This window comes from Ostrea edulis, chromosome 10 (genome assembly GCF_947568905.1).
Source record: "Ostrea edulis chromosome 10, xbOstEdul1.1, whole genome shotgun sequence".
NCBI classification, from domain to species: Eukaryota; Metazoa; Mollusca; class Bivalvia; order Ostreida; family Ostreidae; genus Ostrea; species Ostrea edulis.
The window spans coordinates 16,652,270-16,674,362 of NC_079173.1; the positions used below are offsets into that span (position 1 = coordinate 16,652,270).

General features: G+C 36.3%; 1 protein-coding gene and 1 non-coding gene across 8 annotated transcripts in view; both read left to right on the forward strand.

The window, feature by feature from the left end:
* LOC125665187 (ankyrin and armadillo repeat-containing protein-like) overlaps positions 1–22,093 on the forward strand; it is a 41,405-nt gene that overhangs the window by 14,591 nt on the left and 4,721 nt on the right. For all 7 annotated transcript variants that reach the window (XM_056152093.1, XM_056152097.1, XM_056152095.1 and 4 more), the window contains 12 exons: positions 5,261–5,462; positions 8,817–9,025; positions 9,709–9,813; positions 10,681–11,094; positions 11,394–11,487; positions 11,805–11,955; positions 13,020–13,173; positions 13,993–14,154; positions 14,502–14,731; positions 17,129–17,287; positions 17,692–18,116; positions 20,287–20,333. In XM_056152093.1, coding sequence (XP_056008068.1) covers positions 5,261–5,462; positions 8,817–9,025; positions 9,709–9,813; positions 10,681–11,094; positions 11,394–11,487; positions 11,805–11,955; positions 13,020–13,173; positions 13,993–14,154; positions 14,502–14,731; positions 17,129–17,287; positions 17,692–18,116; positions 20,287–20,333 — 2,352 coding nt within the window. The remainder of the gene's footprint in view (positions 1–5,260; positions 5,463–8,816; positions 9,026–9,708; positions 9,814–10,680; positions 11,095–11,393; positions 11,488–11,804; positions 11,956–13,019; positions 13,174–13,992; positions 14,155–14,501; positions 14,732–17,128; positions 17,288–17,691; positions 18,117–20,286; positions 20,334–22,093) is intronic.
* Trnas-aga (transfer RNA serine (anticodon AGA)) lies at positions 19,904–19,976 on the forward strand. The gene has a single exon. It is a non-coding gene; the product is annotated as a tRNA-Ser (tRNA).

A 22,093-nucleotide genomic window follows, 5' to 3' on the forward strand; every position in this document is an offset into this window, starting at 1 on the left:
TGCATCAGCATGAATATCTGACCAGTATTTATGATGATCCACCATTTTTTATTTCAATTGTGCATGTTACAAAATGGATATATGTGAATAAAGACATAAACCCCTCTGTCCAACAAATGTTTATATATACATTAATTGATATGCATGAGATTCAGGTCTCCCTTACATTATTATATAATATATAGCATGACTTCATTTTGGTGACCGATAAAACTATTGTACATGTACTGACTTTTTTTTTTTTTTTTTTACATACTGTTACATGTAATTGAATATTTCATTGCATGCCATATACGACCTGTGTTAATTAACTATATACTTTTAGATTTTGCTGGAAAAGGATCTTTAATTAATGATGGAGATTATTGATAATGTTCCTTTAAATGTCCTTTAGCTAAGGACTATATGGTTTTTACAAATTGATTTCAGACTCAGACCCTAGCTGAACATTTGATTCATGCAATTGAAATTTCATTTGAAAAACTGAATTGAGGATTTATATTTTTCTAATTCCTAGCTAATCCAGAATATGATGTACTTCATATAATTGTGATATTTTACCCTTTCTTTGAAAATCTGAGAATCTAAAATATTTTGAATAGAAATCATAGGCCACAGGCTTTGACCAAAGCTATTTTCTTGTATTTTGTACAATAGTATTTATAAAGGACATAAAAAATAACATTTTAAAATTGAATTGTGGTTAATATATGTGGTCCACTGAGTTCGATCCTTATGCGGTTAACAGTTTATAGAGAAATAGTGATTTTGGACCATTGTGGGCAATGGATGCAGTACTCAATGTGATGTTATATACAGCAAATTCTTGATTACTACAGAATTATATTTAGTTTTGTATATATCTCACCTGTTAAACAACTGTTTTATGTAAACACTTTTGTTATTGATGTAATTATAAATTTCATCAGACTTAGGACCATATTAGACTCTTTACAACAAACAGTGAGTATTTATTCCTGATATGTAAGAGGACTGAGATGATGTCAGTGATGATGTGATGGTCTGACATTACAGCATTTAGTTCCATATCTGAAGGCTACAGGGATCCAGACATGGACTTGTTTAGGGCAGAGGAAAAAACCGTGGAGATTTATCTTCCCGTGAAACTGGGACCAGGTCTGTCATGTATATCTAGCACAGGATCTAGTACAGTTGTGTATTTGGTACAGGATCTGGTGCAGTTGTGTATTTGGTACAGGGTTTGGTACAGTTGTGTATTTGGTACAGGGTTTGATACAGTTGTGTATTTGGTACAGGATCTAGTACAGTTGTGTATTTGGTACAGGGTTTGGTACAGTTGTGTATTTGGTACAGGGTTTGATACAGTTGTGTATTTGGTACAGGATCTGGTACAGCTGTGTATTTGGTACAGTTGTGTATTTGGTACAGGGTTTGGTACAGTTGTGTATTTGGTACAGGGTTTGGTACAGTTATGTGTCTGGTACAGGATCTGGTACAGTTGTGTATTTGGTACAGTTGTGTATTTGGTACAGGGTTTGGTACAGTTGTGTATTTGGTACAGGGTTTGGTACAGTTGTGTATTTGGTACAGGGTTTGGTACAGTTGTGTGTCTGGTACAGTTGTGTATTTGGTACAGGGTTTGGTACAGTTGTGTATTTGGTACAGGGTCTGGTACAGTTGTGTATCTGGTACAGGGTTTGGTGTAGTCTCGTGTAACCAGACGCTCTGCTTTCTCTGTAAATATCCGACGAGCAGAGAGTCTGGTAAAGACACGCGATAACGTTTGTAACGTCAGAACGAGGTTTACCAAAATATCGGTATTTAATTTGATTGGTTGATTCAACACACCTCCAAAATAACGACTACCGAAGAAATTTGTCATAGATTGAATGTGCCGTTTAAGCTTAAGGATTTACAACTAGAGTGTTTATAAAAACTTCTGTGAAAGGAAAGGTTTTATTTGCTGTTCTACCCACGGGAAATGGTAAAACCGTTTTTTCAAAATTACTTTAGGAGGCAAAAATGAAAGTGCAATTTCCAGCTGTCAAAGACCGTATTTTTTCTTTCTATTGTATTTGTAGTAATGATTTTCCAATTAGTATCTGATGAAGGATCAACTAATTAACATCAAATCTCGGAATGGACTGTTTATGTCAGAGAGAATCCAACGGAAACTAAATTAGTGCTCCCCAGCGGTAACAGTTATTATCGCGTGTCTTTACCAGACTATCTGCTCGTCGGAGATTTGTGGAGACAGCCGAGTGTCTGGTTGAACGAGACTAGGTTTGGTGCTGTTGTGTATACCTGGTGCAGGGTTCGGTACAGTTGTGTATCTGGTACAGGATCTGGTACAGTTGTGTATCTGGTACAGGATCTGGTACAGTTGTGTATCTGGTACAGGGTTTGGTACAGTTGTGTATTTGGTACAGGGTTTGGTACAGTTGTGTATCTGGTACAGGATCTGTTACAGTTGTGTATCTGGTACAGTTGTGTATTTGGTACAGGATCTGGTACAGTTGTGTTTCTGGTACAGTTGTGTATCTGGTTCAGGGTTTGGTACAGTTGTGTATCTGGTACAGTTGTGTATCTGGTACAATTGTGTATCTGGTACAGGGTTAGGTACAGTTGTGTATCTGATACAGGATTTGGTACAGTTGTGTATCTGATACAGTTGTGTATCTGGTACAGGGTTTGGTGAAGTTGTGTATCTGGTACAGGGTTTGGTGCAGTTGTGTATCTGATACAGGATCTGGTACAGTTGTGTATCTGGTACAACATCTGGTACAGTTGTGTATCAGGTACAGTTGTGTATCTGGTACAGTTGTGTGTCTGGTACAGGGTTTGGTGCAGTTGTGTATCTGGTACAGGGTTTGGTGCAGTTGTGTATCTGATACAGGATCTGGTACAGTTGTGTATCTGGTACAGTTGTGTATCTGGTAAGGGTTTGGTGCAGTTGTATATCTGGTACAGTTGTGTATTTGGTACAGGGTTTGGTGCTGTTGTGTATCTGATACAGGATCTGGTACAGTTGTGTATTTGGTACAGGGTTTGGTGCGGTTGTGTATCTGGTGCAGGGTTTAGTACAGTTGTGTATCTGGTACAGGGTTTAGTAAAGTTGTGTATCTGGTACAGGGTTTAGTACAGTTGTGTATCTGGTACAGGATCTAGTGCAGTTGTGTATCTGGTACAGGGTTTGGTGCAGTTGTGTATCTGGTACAGGGTTTGGTGCAGTTGTATATCTGGTACAGGATCTAGTGAAGTTGTGTATCTGGTATAGGATCTGGTGCAGTTGTGTATTTGGTACAAGATCTGGTACTGTAACAGTTGTGTATTTGGTACAGGGTTTGGTGCAGTTGTGTATTTGGTACAGTTGAATATATGTCAAGCACAGAATCTTGTTCAAAATTTAACCTTTATTTTACAAAGATGAAAAAACCAGTTCTGCAACTTTTTAAAACATCTCTCATTGGTTCGGATATCGGCAATAGGGGTCATTTGGCAAGAGAGGAAACTGGATTACTTGGAGGACACTCACGTATCAGAGTGGCCAAACACCATACTCTCACATACATCCATTCCCGATCACAAGATCTGGTTGTAGGTGGCACTGTGACAGTGAGTGTGTGTGGTACAGTTGGTTAATCTAGCATAAATTCTGGTGCAGTTGTGATTCCGGTGCAGGGTTGTTATGTAGTAATTTAAGGTTTGTTAGGATTTGATGGTTAAAGGTCGTGCAGTATTTGGATATTATCGAAGGAATAGAAAGCATGTGTGCTTTTTATCAAGCGCTATATAAATTATACACTTTATACAAATTATGGAATTTAATTCGATTGGATTAAAACATAATCAAGCTAATTAATTCCCTGTTTAGTTATTTCTTCTCCAAGTCAGAGTTTTAGAAATATTCATGATCATGACAATGTGATGTCACAAGCTGAATTTAGAAATTACATGGTGACGGGAAGGCGCAGATGGTCTGTAGGCTGTTAGCAGGACACAAATAGCGATAAAAGACTAACGGGAAACAGGGTAGAGAAAACCACCTATTTGGGCAATGAAGGGGACTTTTAATTTTGTTTAGCATAAAATTATTCTTATGTGACCACATACTGTTAACAAAAATACTTATCCTGTGCATCCGTTATATACATCACCCCTTCATAGATATGTATTAGAAAACCAGAATTGTTTTAAATAGCAAAAATTATGTCTCTTTTGCAAAATCAATATTTTTCTTTTTATTAGATAAAGATTTGTGACATTGGAGTTACAGCATTCATGCTTTAATTAAGTACTCATGAATTGACTCTGAATGGAAATATTTTACCAAATTCAGTATTTCTTATTTCTGAGTAATACAAGGACATCTATTGTATTTAACATTTTAAAGTCAAGGTCATATATTAAGTTCAAAGGTAAGATTTGTAATCTTATTGAACCTGCCCATACATTTTCTGGTAAACTATATAATAATGCTCTAAAAGCTTATTATCTTGTTATACTTTTAACCTTATAGTTATAGATATCCCATTGAGGAAAGTAGCTGCAGAACTGTAGCTCTCCGAAAAAAATTATGTTGACAGACCGGTCTGTCAACATATTTTTTTTCGGAGAGCTACAGTTCTGCAGCTATGAAGAAAGTAGTCAAAATACTGGAAAAAAATTGGTCGTCAATGCAGAAAAATTACACTTGTTATGTACTGTCTTGCACATTGACAGGCGGTAGACTTTGACCTTCATTGAATGTTATTTGATCACTGTGCATGCAGATGGTTTGTCAACACAAGGGAATCATGGGAAATGCACAAGGGAATCATGGGAAAATACTTTGAACTATGTGTGTGTGTTAGTAGCACTAACATGTCTAACCTGGCTGTATATTGTAGTAAAAAGAAATAACAGATTGAAGTTCGAAGTATGCATTTTTAAAAGAGACTTGCTTATGGTTTAACATTCTAATTAAAACAATTTAACATCAAATGAACTTGGTATGTCTATGCAAATCAGCATCATGATTAATGAATGTTACTAATTCTAAGATTATTTGATGCAGTCACAAGAGCAGAAAGTATATTCACCCCAAAATATGTAGAAATATAATAGTAGTACTTGTGAGCTTTAGCTTGCATACAAAATTTAGATATAAAGTGCATGTTAACTATAGCCAAAAATACTCTTGTTTCTGCAATATGCTATGCTTTTATAGACTTGCCATATTTGTTACAAGGAAAATTTTTCATGTTGTATTGACAAAGAGTTACTCCCCATTTTTAAGGTCCCACCGGCCTGCACATTGCTGCCCGCTGTGGAGCATTGGATGCTGCAGCATGCTTGCTGGCATGCTGCGCTGGACAGACATTGTACGATCAGGATGGCTGGGCTCCAATTCACCATGCTGCGTTCTTTGATCATGAGTCTATCATCAAGCTGATGGCGAGAAGGAACAACCCCGTGATCGAGCTCCTGACCAGGAACGAGTAAGAAAACATTCTAAATACAGGGCTCGAAATTAACATATGCCCGTCAGTCTGTGACTGGTTAAAAGTCTGACGGACTGACATACATTTGTTTTAGTCAGTCCGATGGAACTGGTTAATTTTCTAACGCATCATTTGGAAAATATACTTATGAAATTTTATACACACATTTGGCATGCTTCGATCTGTAAATATTAGACGAGTCTGGTTCGTAAATATAAATATAAATCCCACATTTAAGTTTTACAATATTGTCTGAGGCATATTGAGTTAAATTTCATTTTAATAACATTAACGAAATATGTTTAATTATTTCTGGAAAACTGTTGGACTGGTAAATTTTTCCGCGGACGGGTTGAAATTATACCCTATCAGTCCGGCTGGACTGGTGACATAAAAAGTTAGCTTCAAGCCCTGAAATATCGGGCTCTCTATGTACCAGCTGATTGTTGCCCCAGTTCATTTGTAGCCCATTTTGCCAATATATTTCATGGTCAAACTTTAAAACTGTGCAAATTTCAAATGAGAATTAATTGTACAGGGGGAAAATAAATCGCAGTGGAAATTTTCGCTATATTAGCGGTCTAGACAAATTTAAGAAACCGTGAATATTTTCATTTTTATTATTCTTTAAAGGACACATCTCATGTTTTTAAAGTTTTTAATTTTTTCAGCAAAATTAATTCATTCCATGCCTAAAACTACTTTACATGTGTTTTAAATGAAACAGTTTGCGTAGTTTTCGAATTTGAAAGCGATGAAATTCAAATCTTGCGATATGCATATTTTCTTCGATATTTTACGCGCTATTATCTGTGACGTCATATGCGACCTCGAGCGAGAAGATTTGAAAACAGTTGATAGCCATTTCATAAACAGATTAGATTTAATTGACAAACAAACAATTATCACATTAACAGCTTGTAAATAACACTGCATTAGGGTGTTTTGTGCCGTTTAAGCGTGTACTTGCTGTCAGTAGAGAGGATTTGGACTGTGTTTTTTTAAATTTTCGAAGGAAGGTATGAGGGACAAGCCGTGAATATTTTTTGTCGGCACAACGACTTTGCCATAAAAACTCCCAGTAGAATTTGTCCCTGTACTTTTCCAAACAAGCACTTGGACAAAGACGTAGATAAACTGCAAGAAAATTGTTCTATCGAAGCTACGCACTGTTACATATAGGCCTACGGCATATGCTTTCCGTTCTGCTCGATCTCGAATTCAATACACACTCGCACCAACTGACCTTCACCTTGTAACAACATATAGGCAGAACGTCTACCAACTGGTAGTTTTAAAAAAGAAATTTAAAGATAAAAGATAATTGAACTTTCAATTATAAATTAAAAAAAAAAAAATATTTCCCGACTTTTGAATTGAATTATAATTAATGCTTTCATTTTGTTTTTAAAGAAACGCGTACGTGTTTACAACAACAGCACGCCGCGCTCCCACTTCGTAAGTAACAACGTGTTGATAATAAAAAATAATTATTAGGCCTAATAAAATTGCTTTAATAAAATAATTTAAAAGTATTGTGATTTTCACAATAAGTTTGATCATTATTATTTTCCCCCCCGAAATGCACCCGTGACAGTAGGCCTAGTTGTCAATGATACATAATCGTATCATAATTTAGGCCTATCTAACTTCTCCAAAAATAAATTTAATAATTATTGCACTGTTTATTTTAGAAAAGCAACAACGCTAATTACAGTTGTTTACAGAAATGGCATTACCAAATTGTGTTTAGACAGTGATCCCATGTAAACATTATTTACTCGCAAATTTATGCAGATTTCATACTCGCTTTTCTCGCACTGGTGGCTAAAAGATATAAGACTCGGGAAATTTGTCAACATCGAAATAAATGTTGTCCATGGTAAATAAATTAGGCCCCTAAAACCCGAGTTTTTAAAAATATCTAACACTACTTTTACAACAAGTTGATCGACGAAGGTCGCATATGACGTCACTGTACCACGTGACTACCTATCTAATTAACTAGGCTTTTTGAAATCGGGGCTTAGATTTAAGTCCGTATTGTGGCTAATTATCGCAATACTTCAGCGAACGAACTATTACAATTAATTTCTATAAGCATAAGGAAGACAAAATGCATATAATTCTGTATACTTTGAAAACACGAGATGTGTCCTTTAATACTCAATGTGTTTTAAAAAAAGGGAGGGGGGGTATAGTGATTCGAATCTGCGAATGTACATGTATGAGCCCGCGAATGTGTCTAAAATGAAAAAACTGCAAAAATTACAACTCTTGAAATTATTCCCCTGTACAGTAATTATTCTACAGTGACAACAGCTATTAACAATACAAAATAAGAAAACAACACCCCAAAAATGACTTATACATGAATTCATTATAGGGTGATATATTTTTTCTGAGTTTGGAAAAAAAAATAATGGGGAGAGGGGGGAGGGACTTGTCAATACTTGTGTAAAATAACATAGAGTGAACATTTCCCTGTCAATGATGTATAAAAACATTGGGGGGGGGGGGGGGGGGGGGGGCATTAAAAACATTGGGGGAGGACATTTCCCTGTTTACAGTGTAAGATAACGGAATGATAGGTTTTTCTTGTAATCATTAAGTGTTACACTGCATGAAAGGGAAAATATTATCATACACGTAAAAAATGTCAGAAATTAAATTGCTGTTCATTCAGGAAATTTGTTAACAATCATAGAAAATGGTCAAAAGAGGAAAATGGAGCTGTTCTCCCCATGCCCTTTACTACATCATAGGGATCAAAGATTCATGTATTTGTCTTTCAGCATACTGTAAATGTAGTATGTTTACTGTGCATAACATTGGCAGCAATTAAGTTTTAAATTAATTAGCATGGATTTGATTTAGCGCATACAGCAACTAGACTTTACATTTACATTGTAAGGATTTAGCGATGTACTTGATTAAGCAGACGACCTCTGCCACCAAAGGCGTTAAAAAGAATACACCACCAAATGTATTATGTTTACAGTAACCCCAGACTCGAATCATCCAATTTCATTTTCTAGAATTCTCCTTGAAAGTTGTCATTGATACGTGTATGTATAAAATAGATAAAGGTACAAATAATGATCGGTAGATTTGTTTTGATGATTATTTAATGGTGAGAGCTTTATTGGTATTTTGTTGAATGTATTTTCAGTACGAGATCCACCCCTCTGTTGAATGTATTATTTTTCAGTAAGAGATCCACCCCTCTGTTGAATGTATTTTCAGTACGAGATCCACCCCTCTGTTGAATGTATTTTCAGTACGAGATCCACACCTCTGTTGAATGTATTTTCAGTACGAGATCCACACCTCTGTTGAATGTATTTTCAGTACGAGATCCACCCCTCTGTTGCTAGCTGCAAGTTCTGGAGGTCTCTCCGCAGTGAAGTGCTTGATCAATCTAGGAGCAGACATTTCTCGTGTGGATGCAGAGGGAAATGGAATGGTGAATTTAGCTGCCATGAGATTCCACACCAATGTCTTGGAGCATCTGATTGAATGGAGTCATGAAAAGGCTCCTGTCTGGAAAATTCTTGTCAGTAAGTATTTTGATCTTGAGCAGGATATCTGTGAAGTATATATTCATTTGAAAGATTTTGTAAATGGGGGGGGGGGGGGGGGGGGGGCCTCCGTGGCCGAGTGGTTAGAGCATCACGCTCAAAATTACACGGCCACCATATAAGTGAAATATTGTTGAGTGTGGCGGAAAACATCAATCAATCATAATGAAGTGGCAGGATATCCCCTGTTTTGTGAGGGTTGGTAGAACATAATTATGATTTCCTTTCACAAGGAATAGCAATTCCACAAATTATTCCAGATGTAAATTATTGCTACGATACATAATTAATGTATAATAAACTCTATACATGTATTAAGCTTATGGCAAAGAACCCTTTAGATTCCTTTTTACACCTATAAAAAAAACCTTGCTTTCCATTAAATCCATTAATTGATTCAGCCATATTCTGACCTCTATGAAGTTAAACTCACTGGACTAAATTACTTTTAACCTTGTAGAAAAAAGGAGACCATGTTTCATATTGATAAAAGATACATTCATGTATTGCACTAGATTGAAAATTCCTTTTGTAACATCTACTGAACTCGTGATTTTTCCTTTTGTAACATCTACTGAACTCGTGATTTTTCCTTTTGTAACATCTACTGAACTCGTGATTTTTCCTTTTGTATCATCTACTGAACTCGTGATTTTTGACAGAGATGCTGGCTGATCCGGATCGGGACAAAAGAGACAGCGCTGTTAAATGCCTGGAGGTTCTCTCTACATCTAAACCAGAGCACTGGAAATCCATACTGGAAGCAGGTATTGTATCAAGGATTCAAATTGTGAGCGAAAGTCTCGGTTCATGTGTTTGTGGTACGTTGCATTGTTGTTACCATGGCTGCTTAGCATCATCAGGAAGGGGGGGGGGGGGGGGGGGGCGTGTGTGACTCACAACATTGGTTTGCGATGATGGGTTGCAGCCTGGTACCATTCAGAAAAACACTAGAGACTGATTCAGTGGAGTTTAATCATAATGCGATTAAGAATTGTCTAAAATATGCAGAGAATTTTCTACATGAGCGATAATGCAGATTATAAAATTATCATATGGACCTCTCGCTTAATTTGTGTTTGCATGATTTGCATAATATCATTCTTGAGGAGATAGTGCCCTTTCTTTTCATCACAACAAAAATGAATTTGAATAGAATTGTCTGCAAATAACCCTAAGGCTTTTGATCAAAATTGTCTACAAATAAACATAAATTAACCCTTTTTTATACCCCCCGCAACAAGTTGTGGGGGGGTATACTGGAATCGGGTTGTCCGTCTGTCTGTCCGTCCGTCCGTCCGTCTGTAGACGCAATGGTTTCCGGGCTCTAAAGCATTATCCTTTCCACCTACCATCACCATATCATATATATGGACTACCCATGGGATGGAGATGTTCCCTATCGATTTTGGGGTCAAAAGGTCAAAGGTCAAGTGCACTGGACATCGAAGTAGCAATATGGTTTCCATTTAAATTCTTTAATGGCTTTTTTCATCGCATGGAGATGCTGTGTTCCTAAATACCTTTTGGATCATAATACTGAAGTTTTACCTATTACCAACACCCTTTGGGAGATTGGGGTAAGCGGGGGGTATTCTTAGTGAGCATTGCTCACAGTACCTCTTGTTTTGTAGATGGAATCCCCGCGTTGGTAAAGTTACTGAGCTCAGAGAATGAAGTACTGCAGTCTGTGGCTGCCTCCGTTGTCGTGAATATCTCAGAGCACCAGGAGATTCGCAAAGCCTTGACCAAGGCCAAAGCAGCTCCAATCCTCATCCAGCTGTTGAACTCTCCTGACGACAACATTCAGTCACGCGTGGCTATCATTTTGTCAGACATTGCCAGCATCCAAGGGAACCAGTCGTTGATTGCTGATGAGGGGGGAATTCCCCCGCTGATCAATCTGATGGACTCCGAGTTGGAGGAAGTGCTGATAAACACAGTAAATGCAGTCAGGGTGCTATGTGCAGGAAATCCATTGAATCAGGACGCTGTGGCGGAAAATGGAGGAATCACGTTTCTTCGAGAGTTCCTCACTCTTGATTCAGGTAAACTACCACAATTTTATCAATATATCTTAAACCAAGTTCTTGTGGAAATGACAAACAATCAATCTGGGATGTTTTCCTTTCCAATTATTTTTGCCTTTCTGCCCACCTTTTCTCCTCTCAAATATTAGAATGGGGGTTAATATCAAACGATAAATGCAAATTTAAAATTCCTGAAAACAGAATTGGGAGATTTCAAAACTAGATAAAAGTGTATTTCAGAAGAAGTGCAAGTTTTTAGCACTTGGTATGTTTGTCTGAATTACGGCAATTGCCAATTTATTACTTTTTTTTCCCAGAGAAGCTGAAGGCGGCCACTGCGGCTTGTACGGCAGCAGTTTCCGCGGGAAATAAAAACAACCAGGATGCTCTGCTAGAGGCGGGAGCATTAGAGTAAGAATTCATTGCACATCATAGTTACATGTAGTAAATTAATTGTCCTTAGCAGTGGCAAGGATTTGTATTTTAACACATACTGCGAAAGGCAGTACTAGAGTGCTGATTTTAGAACTGAGAGGCTATTTAGAAGTACAACATTGATTCTAGTAAATGTCCCCACAAATACAAATGATGAATTTTAAACAAGAACTGTGGAGCCTCAAAAATCTTACGAGAGTGTTCATTGGAAAATATCTACGAAAACAATCTTAAATCTGCTTCCATATACTTCAGAGGAAAACTAGTATTTTATGATGTCTTGATATTTATAGGCCTCTTGTTGACATAATTAATGGCACTACGAACGAGACAGTGCGTGTGAAGTGTGCTAATGCGATCGAAGCTTTAGCCCAGGATAACCCAGCCTGTCAGCAGACATTCCTAAGGATCAAAGCCCCCACTGCTCTCAAAAAGCTGCTCAAGGTAAGAGCCCCACTGCTCTCAAAAAGCTGCTCAAGGTAAGAGCCCCACTGCTCTCAAAAAGCTGCTCAAGGTAAGAGCCCCACTGCTCTCAAAAAGCTGCTCAACGTATGAGCCCCACTGCTCTTAAAACGCTGCTCAAGGTAAGGGCCCCACTGTTCTCAAAAAGCTGCTCAAGGTAAGAGCCCCTCTGCTCTCAAAAAGCTTCTCAAGGTAAGAGCCCCAATGCTCTCAAAAAGCTGCTCAAGGCAAGAGCCCCACTTCTCTCAAAACGCTGCTCAAGGTAAGAGCCCCACTGCTCTCAAAAAGCTGCTCAAGGTAAGAGCCCCACTGCTCTCAAAAAGCTGCTCAAAGTAAGAGCCCCATTGCTTTCAAAAAGCTGCTCAAGGTAAGAGGCATTCCAATGAGGATATTTCTGTCTAGCCCTGGGAATCATTTTCACTGTTTGTCAGATGCTTATTGAAAAAAAAAAATCACTGTGTAAATCCATTAATCTGGTGATATGATTTGGAAAACTCTATTCTATCTTTGGCTGTTTGTCCACTATCTGTACATATTTCGATGGCTTGTGATATTGGGTTTTTTATATTTATGATATTTATTGACCTACCTTAGGTTTGGAAAGTAAAAATTAAAGAATAAACACATTTTTGTTCTGCTTGACAGCTACATAGAGAACATTAACTACAAATGTAAAGCTTATTAATATGTTACAATAATTCCAAGTCCGAAATGTAAACCTTATACTATGTTACAATTATTCAAAGTCTGAAATGTAGACCTTATACTATGTTACAATAATTCCAAGTCTGAAATGTAGAACTTAATAATATGTTACCATAATTCCAAGTCTGAAATGCACTTAATTTTTGATTGCACTGAGTTATTTTCATGTTTATAAGTATCTATATATTTGCTTAAAATGATGATTTAAAAAAATCACCACAAGGCTTTCACATTGTGGATATAAGTTTTACAGTAGGATGATATTAGTTCCCCTCTTGTATGTGCCAAAGATTTGTTGTTGTAATTTAATGAAGCAGTATTGAAATATTTCAAATCCACAGAATTTCAATGTATCAGTAAAAGAACATGGAGCCAAAGCATTGTGGGCATTGGCCGGGAGCACCACCACCCAACAGAAGTACATAGCTGAGAAAACTAGCATACCAGATATCTGTAGCATGCTGCTGGAAGACACAGAGAAACTGCTGCAAGTCGGTTAGTTAGTGTGACAAGTCACGGGCTGTAAGTCAATAAGATAAGTTAGTGTGACAAGTCACGGGCTGTAAGTCAATAAGATAGGTTAGTGTGACAGGCTGTAAGTCAATAAGATAGGTTAGTGTGACAAGTCACGGGCTGTAAGTCAATAAGATAGGTTAGTGTAACAGGCTGTAAGTCAGTAAGATAGGTTAGTGTGACAAGTCACAGACTGTAAGTCAATAAGGTAGGTTAGTGTGACAAGTCACGGGCTGTAAGTCAATAAGATAGGTTAGTGTGACAAGTCACAGGCTGTAAGTCAGTAAAATAGATAGAACTAGTCAGAATGTAAGTAAGACAAGTTTCAGATTGTAGGTCATGCATAGAAAACATTCATAACCCACAACTCAGTGAAGAATCATTTCAAATTGTGTGATGGGGCAATTCACATCTCACAGATGTAACAGTATCTGAAAGAATGGAAAATTAAGCATATGTTCGATTTTATATTCTTTAACGTCCCTCTCGAGAATTTTCCACTCCTATGGAGACATCACCATTGCCAGTGAAGGGCTGCAAAATTTAGGCCATAATGCTCGGTGCTCATGGCCTTTGAGCAGGGAGGGATCTTTATCGTGCCATACCTGCTTTGACATGGGACCTCAGTTTTTTATGGCCTCATCTAAAGGACCGCCCCATTTAGTCACCTCTTATGACAAGTGAGGGGTACTGAGGACCTGTTGTAGCCCGGGTTGCCATGGGATTGATATATTTGATGAGGTCCTCCTCATTTCACTGATCTTCATGAAGAATTTGTTCAGTGTCATGTATTTCTTGTAGGGTGTATGATGTCAATAGCACTTGGCAGAGAAAACATAGAAAACCAGATTAAACTGGCTCATACTGAGGCATTTAATCAGCTGGTCCGTTTGCTGAGAACACACAAAGATTCACCACAAGTCATACTCATGGTCATTCAGGTGCTTGGAATTCTCTGTGTCGGTGAGTACATTTCTTCACTTGCTACATGATGTGCAAGCTCAGAATATTTTTTGAATTATTAGTATATTTAATTTTTAAAAAAGAATAATTATGTATAATTGTAATGCCAGTAAGATAGTTATTTTTCCCCAAATTATGTGTTTTATATATTATGTTCTGTATAATTATGGAAAATTTAAACCTGTCATGTCATATATCAATTGATTTTTAGAAACAATATTAGAAGAAAATGTACGTATTATTATATGTCTGTATGAATTGGTAGTAACCACCTTAATGAAATCAGCATGTTCAACTGCTTTGGTACATTCATATTCTCATGAAATTTACCCTAAATATATTTCTAGGTGTTGCCTACTGCAACAACAAAGTGACACAAAGAAAAATAGCTGAAGAAGGGGCGATCCCTACTCTAGTCACATACCTCAACCAGCCTCCGTCTGAGGAGGTCCAAGTGGAGGTTGCCATAGCTCTGGGCTGCATCGTCCTTAGCAATACACGTAACCAGGAATTACTGCAGGAGGAACCTGGCTTTAATTTTGATGTTCTCCTCGATTTGTTGAAATCTAAGAGTGAGGTGAGTTAAGGAGGAATAACACACTCGTCCAGAGAAAATGGACGAAAGGTGGAGAATATGTACAATAATAATTTGAAATTGAAAACTTTCAAATTTACGTTAATTTAGTCAAAAATGCAGTTTTTGTAGAAAGTAATGGGGAAAAAAAATCTAAAACCCCTGTTGGACTTAAACACACGATCTACAGATCAGCAGTCGACAGGTTAACTGACTGAGCTACTCAGCTTGGCGATCAAAAACAGGAATATACAAATATTGCTGATATTTATATTTTCTTTCATGTCTTAAAAGGAAGTCAGCCATTATGATGATGTAGTATATACCTCCTTAAAAGGAATGACAAATTCTATTCTTTAAGCACTGACAGTGTTGACCTTTAAGCACTGACAGTCAGTCTGTTGACCTTTAAGCACTGGCAGTCATTCGGTTAACCTGACAGTCTGTTGACCTTTCTGTGTTGATGTAGTTCTTGATTTCTTCTTTTAATGGATTATGAACTCTGCAGTTTGTTTTTTGGGTTAATGACTTTGATCCAGATTATCGGGTAACCAAGATATATCCATTGTACAGATATGAAGTAGTTATCTATCAAAGACAGAAAAATACTCAGGGTGTAATGTTGAACCAATATATCCAGACATATGGAGCACCAATTAACATAAATTCAAATAACTGATCAGATTAAGATATCATGAATTATTTGAAGATATATTGTGTGCAATAATTCAATTCATGCATGCATTAAATCAATTGTTGCATTTTAATTGATGTGTGCATCAATTGAATCATTGAAACATGCATTAATTACATACATTAATTGAATTATTGCACTCAATTTTTGAATTGATGCACACATCAAATTGATTATTGCTCTCATCAATTGAATTGATGCCCGCATCAATGTGGTGGAATTGTTGCTCACAAAATATAATTTGGAGGTCAGTATAAATGATTTGATTCTCTCTTTAATTCAATTAAAGATATCTTTAATTATTTATATGATTTGGTATAAGGAATTAATACATGCATCAGTTTTATTTTAGAGAGAGCAACAATTCAATTAAAGAAATCATTAATTCAATATTATAGGGTTATTGAACTTATATTGGTGAATATTGGCACGAGTTGGCTGTCAAAATGCACGAGCTTGCGAGTGCATTTTGACAGCCAACGATTGCCAATATTGACCTATATAAGTTCAATAACCCTTTTATTATATAGCTAAAGTATTAGTTGTTAAATTATATCCCTTTTCACTCAAACTACTCCAAAATAGACGAGAATTCATCAATATTGGCAGTGTGCAATAACAGCATGCATTTCTTAACTGTTCAATATTTAACCCGTCATTAATGCATGAAGCAAACTGATTTTGTAAATGGGGACATCATAATTTATGTACAGTAAAACATTTTGCTTAAGTAAATATCAAATACCGGCTCTGTCAGATTCGGAGGACCGTCGTTTGACATTTTGGCTTGTTTACATTGTTACGGTAACGTCAATATTGAATGCTCATACTTGGAATGTTTCGGGCGCACACAATTTACGCAATGCAAAGTTAGCGTTCAATAAATTCTCAGGATATTGAACGCTAACATTCTCTAGATTTTACACAGATTTTATATTAGACTATTTATAAGCTTTATAATAATGTGGATACATGTATATTGAATTGAAGATATCTCTTAATAATAATAATTGCTCTTTCTAAAAGAATTATTGTTAACATCAATTTAATTAATGATCATAAATTCAATTGAAGGGGTCTGGAATTCAATTATTGCACATTAATTGAATTGTTGCATGCATGAGTCTAATTTATTTGTGCAATAATGTAATTGAAGAGAATAATGATTCAATTATTGTGCACAATAATTGAATTTTTGCTCTCTTCAATTGATTGATAGTAAATGTGTTCTACATTAATTCAATTCTTGATATCATTCTTTTGAAGAGAGCAACAGTTGAATCAAAGTGTGCATTAATTTAGCAGAAAGATTAATGCTATCAACAATTCAATTAATGTGTGTCATAATTTAGATTTGAAGTTGTAATTATCAGAAGAGATCTTTAATTGAAATGTAGCACACATCAAACAAATTTATGTGATCTTCAAACAATTAGAGATATATTGAATTCAATTACTTGAGTTTATGTTGATTTGGTGCTCCATACAAATCATAAACACATAAAATGCATATACCATTTTGATTTTGTGTATGTATAATCTTGTGCTGGGGGATCTTTTGAATACAAAATTGAATTAAGTACCGAGTACTATAAATGATGTTAATACATGACACCACACATTTTATTTTAAGCAGTGGGAATTCCAAAAACTTAATTTGTGTGTCAATTTCATTCTGTTATATATGTTACTTTCTATTTTGACAGGCAATAAGATTACGGGCAGGAATGGCTCTGACAATTTTTGCCTTCAATAACACCCCTCAACAGTACGCCATCAGGGAGGCAGGGGGCATCAAATACTCTGTGTTCGAACCTTTCCTCAATTCGATCGGGGAATATGATATCTGCTATGCAGCTTTTCAGGTACAAATTGATTTCTGATAAGCCTAAGATTGAACGAAACTGTTGGGTGTTTTTGTATAGATACTGTATACAGGGCTATTTTCGCCTTGTGTTATTTTTGCGTCTTGTTATTTTCGCCCTCGTGTTATTTTCGCCTTTCTACACTTGCAGAGTTTCGCCCAGTATTAAATTTGCCCAGACATAATTGTGTTAAGAGAGATATGAGAGAAAACAGTTTCACCCATTCTTAAATTCGCCCAGTGACGATCGAGGGCAAAAGGAACGAAAATAAAACAGGGGCGAATTTTCCCTGTATACAGTTACCGTACATACGTATTTGGGGTTTATATCTTAATTTCTGATAACTCTAAGATTGAACTGCATTGTTGGAAGTAATAGTAAAGTTATTTTGATATTGATTTCAGATCGTGGTACTTGCACGAGTGATTGTTGATCAAGATCAGGTGATGTTAACAGCTCGAGGTGTTACACTCCTTGTTGAGCGGCTTCAATCTAAAGAAGACAATGTTATTGTTTTAGCTGCTAGTCTCCTATCCAGCCTCGCCCACACGCGTGCCGGCATCCCTGATGCCATGGTTACCTCAGGAGCCATTGATATACTAGTTGATAAACTCTCCTCCCCTAATGACCAAGTTCGAGGAGCTTGTGCTGTTGCCCTTGGTTACCTGACGTTTAACAGGACCGCAGCAAGGATTTTGTTTAGTGCTTGTAGAAATACACCAGGCTTGTACAAGAAACTTGAGGAGAACATTGGGAAAAATGCCAAAATTAGTCAGGAATTTGTGCAGGATTTCAAACGTGCAAAGATTGTGGGATTACCTTCACAATGGTATGTACAGTGCTAGCATACTGTGGCAATATCACAGTAAAGATGCAGAGGTTTCTTTTCTAGAAAACTTCGATGAAGTAATTTTTTTCATGCACAGAACCTCAGGGAGTTTAAGATATATTTGGACTAGCTTGCACAAAAAATGTGCTTTGAACGTTCTTATTGACTGCAACATAAAAGGCAAGGAATTAATTAATAACCATGATAATATTTACCTATATGTAACCTGAGAGTGATGACTGGAGCTACTGTTATCAGAATTTTTCAAAGAACTATCTGTCAATCCCATTTTTAAATGCTTTACAATTAAATTCAACACAGCTAGGGTATAACATGCTCGATATATATGAGAAATTTTTGCCCATGTAATGTCCTATATATATTATTACCACAGTAACTTGATCCGAAGAGTCGGATCGATCACGTCGAGCTGACAGGCGCGGATCATCAGATCATACGAGACGTGAAGCATCAAGTTTGATTTGATGATCCGCATCCGTCAATGAGACGTACGTGATCCAACTCTTTGAATGAAGTTACTGTAGTAATGATAAATTTATTATGTATCCCTTTATGTATTTTTAAATCTACATTTATAAGATAATAAATGTAACCCAAATTATCAAAAACACAGACATACAGTGAAATTATATTTTGTGTACGCAGTTTTGTTTTTGACACAGTCAATATTTTCCACAAAAAAACGTTACATTGATGCATTGTGACGTCATCAGTTTCAGAGGATACTGATACGGAATCAGAAAACCATAGTGTAGTGATCCAGAAAACCGGATCACAGGCTGTGAAATCCACAGTACCAAAGAACAATACATTGATGGGTATATAACAAAATATTTTGTTTTACCCTTGTAAAATTTACCATGCAGAGCTCTTTCTTTGCTATATGGTCAAATTGTACATCAAAATCGCCCAGTTTTTAAATTCACCAACAATCTAAGATGTGGGTGAGAATATTAAGATGTGGGTGAGAATAAAACTGTCAAAATTTTTTCAGTGTACAATATTGAAATACATCACATAAAGAATATTAGTATATTGTACTAAGTCTTGCACTCAGGGTAGATTCTTTGCTGCACTATTTAATAGTTTAATGCTAATTACCCAGAACACTTAATTGTCGATCATTCCCAATGCATATCTTGGCAGAAATAACATTCTATAGCAAATTAATGATAATTAACGATTTTGCTCGACCTTTTATACCACAAAGTGGTTAAGTTTATAAAAGAGTGTAAACTGTCCCCACTTACTTTATTTCATATATATAATGAAAAATTACATTCATTCCTTAGAATTTGATTTAGAAAAATGAGTTTTATGTAATTTGATAAATATAATTACAAATACAAATAAAAAAAAATGCGTATTTTTATGATGCAGTGCAATAATGTCATAGCAACAAAATGGAAACAGAGGAGCCAATGAAAAATCATAGTGTGATCATGTTCCACGTACGACACAACGACAACTCTGTTTCTATACATGCTGTTGATTTAAAGAAGGTTGATCAGATACCAAGTAAAACGAACCAATCAAATTGCGTTTTACTTGTAAAATTTTGGTAAATTATACAGTTTGATTTTCAAAATGGGAGAAAAATGTCATTTGATTACCATATAATGCGTATTTTCTACGATCGTCCATGTTTTAGAGAATTTTGCAGATTAGAAAAATCTTCAAAAATTAAAATCGATGTATATGTGCGTGTGTACTGTATTTAGGTAATTATATAATAATGTAGCGGTCAGCCGGGTTCGATCGCCGGTGGCCAGATAGCTCAGTTGGTAGAGCACCTGACTAGAGATTCAGGGGGCCCGGGTTCGAATCCCGGTCTGGTCAGTTGCATTTTCTCCCTTCCTGTTACAATGCTACTGCAGAAATGTGAAATAAAATGAAATTGTTATCTTTCAGAGATGAAATCGAAAAAAATGTCCTCCCATTATACAGTATTTACCTACTTTACCTGATGACTTGTTTGATATGATGAAGACATGTATAATTCGTGTAATCTCTCGCTATAATCCTCATTATATGAACGTGTGTGCTGAGTATATTGTAATCCCTTCCTCTATTTGCTCATTTGTCCTTTGTCGTTGAGATCATTGTTTGATTAACATGTGATGTGTTTGACCTCTGAACTCTGTTGTAGTCTTGAGATTAATGGTGGACCTCCTGTAATCCCACCCAGTAGAAGCAGTAAGTAACTCACTTTTTTTTAATATTCGCATATAACATTACAGCTATTCATATATATATAGAGAGAGATCCACTCTCCTTATAAAATATCTTAAACACTGAATGACACAGCGACTGTGTGAGATTGCATCAGTGTGTATAAGTAGCGCTTTAGGAGCATAACAAAACTTCCTTTATTAGGGAAGTCGTTGTGGCCGAGTGGACTTACGCACTGGTTTGACAATCTTGCTAGGCGGTGGGTGCCGTACGTCGCTGGTTCGACCCCGGGCTGGGGCGAAAATTTTCAGTACCTACATGTAGTTGTGATTATTTAGTGCTTTATATGTATATATATATATATATATATATATATATATGTGTATGTATATATATATATATATATATATATATATATATGGTACAGTCAAACATATATTATTTGGAGAATTGAAAAAAGTCGCATATGACAGTTGGTCTCTTAAGACAGGTTGCTCATTTTCTGCAGTGAAGACTGACATTTAATTAGCAAATAATTACACAATTGAGAAAAAAACTGCACATGTATTTGGAATTCAATTTAAGATATCAAGTATGGTTTATCAGTTGTACAATAAAATTAATAATACATGTAATTACATATGTATGGAACATATTTTTTTTAGTGTGAATTCTTATTATTCTTCTTCCTCTGCTTCTTATATACAAATTTTGTCCGGGCCATAACATTTTTTGACATAGGCCTTTGATATATATGTCATAATGTGGTACATCAATCTGACTAAAGTACAGACCTATATTATTTTATAATCAATCTGACTAAAGTACAGACCTATAGGTACATGCATGTGGGTATATCATAAGACGATGTGTCGTGTACCATTTTTAATGACCTTTGATGTTTTATGTAAATGCCAAATAATATAATTTTTTGGGCATTTTTTTGTCTTGACCATACCTTTTTAGCTTACCTGAGCTGAAAGCTCAAGTGAGCTTTTCTGATCACCCGTTGTCCGTCCGTCTGTCTGTAAACTTCTCATCCATTCGACTTCTTCTCCAGAACCACAGGGCCAATTTGAATAAAACTTGGTACATATCAGCCTTAGGTGAAGATGATTCAAGTTTGTTCACCTGAAGGATGCCTCCCCTTCAAAGGGGAGATAATTACAAAAATGCAAGAATAGGGTGGAGTCATTTAAAAATCTTCTTCTCAAGAACCACTGAGCCAGAAAAGGTGAAATTTACATGAAAGCTTCTTGACATAGTGAAGATTCAAGTTTACTAAAATCATGACCCCCGGGGTAGGGTGAGGCCACAATAGGGGATCATTTTTTTTTTTTACATGCAAATATTTATGTCTTCTTCTCAAGAACTACTGGGCCATAAGACTGGAGATTTACCTGAAAGCTCCTGGTATTTATAAAGTAGATTAAAGTTTGTTAAGAATATGGGATCAAAGTTTTACATGCTGATAAATAGGAAAATCATCTTCTCCAGAACTAATAGGCCAATTTCAACCAAACGTGGTACAAATCATCCTTGGGTGAAGGGGATTCAAATTTGTTCAAATGAAGGGCCATTCCACCTTCAAAGGGGAGATAATCACAAAAATGCAAAAATATAATAATCTTCTTCCCAAGAACGATGGGCTAGAAAAGCTAAAATTTACATGAAAGCTTCTTAACATAGTGGAGATTCAAGTTTGTAAAAATCATGACCCCCCAGGGGTTGGGTGGGGCCAAAATAGGGGATGAAAGTTTTACATGCGACTGTATAGGGAAAAT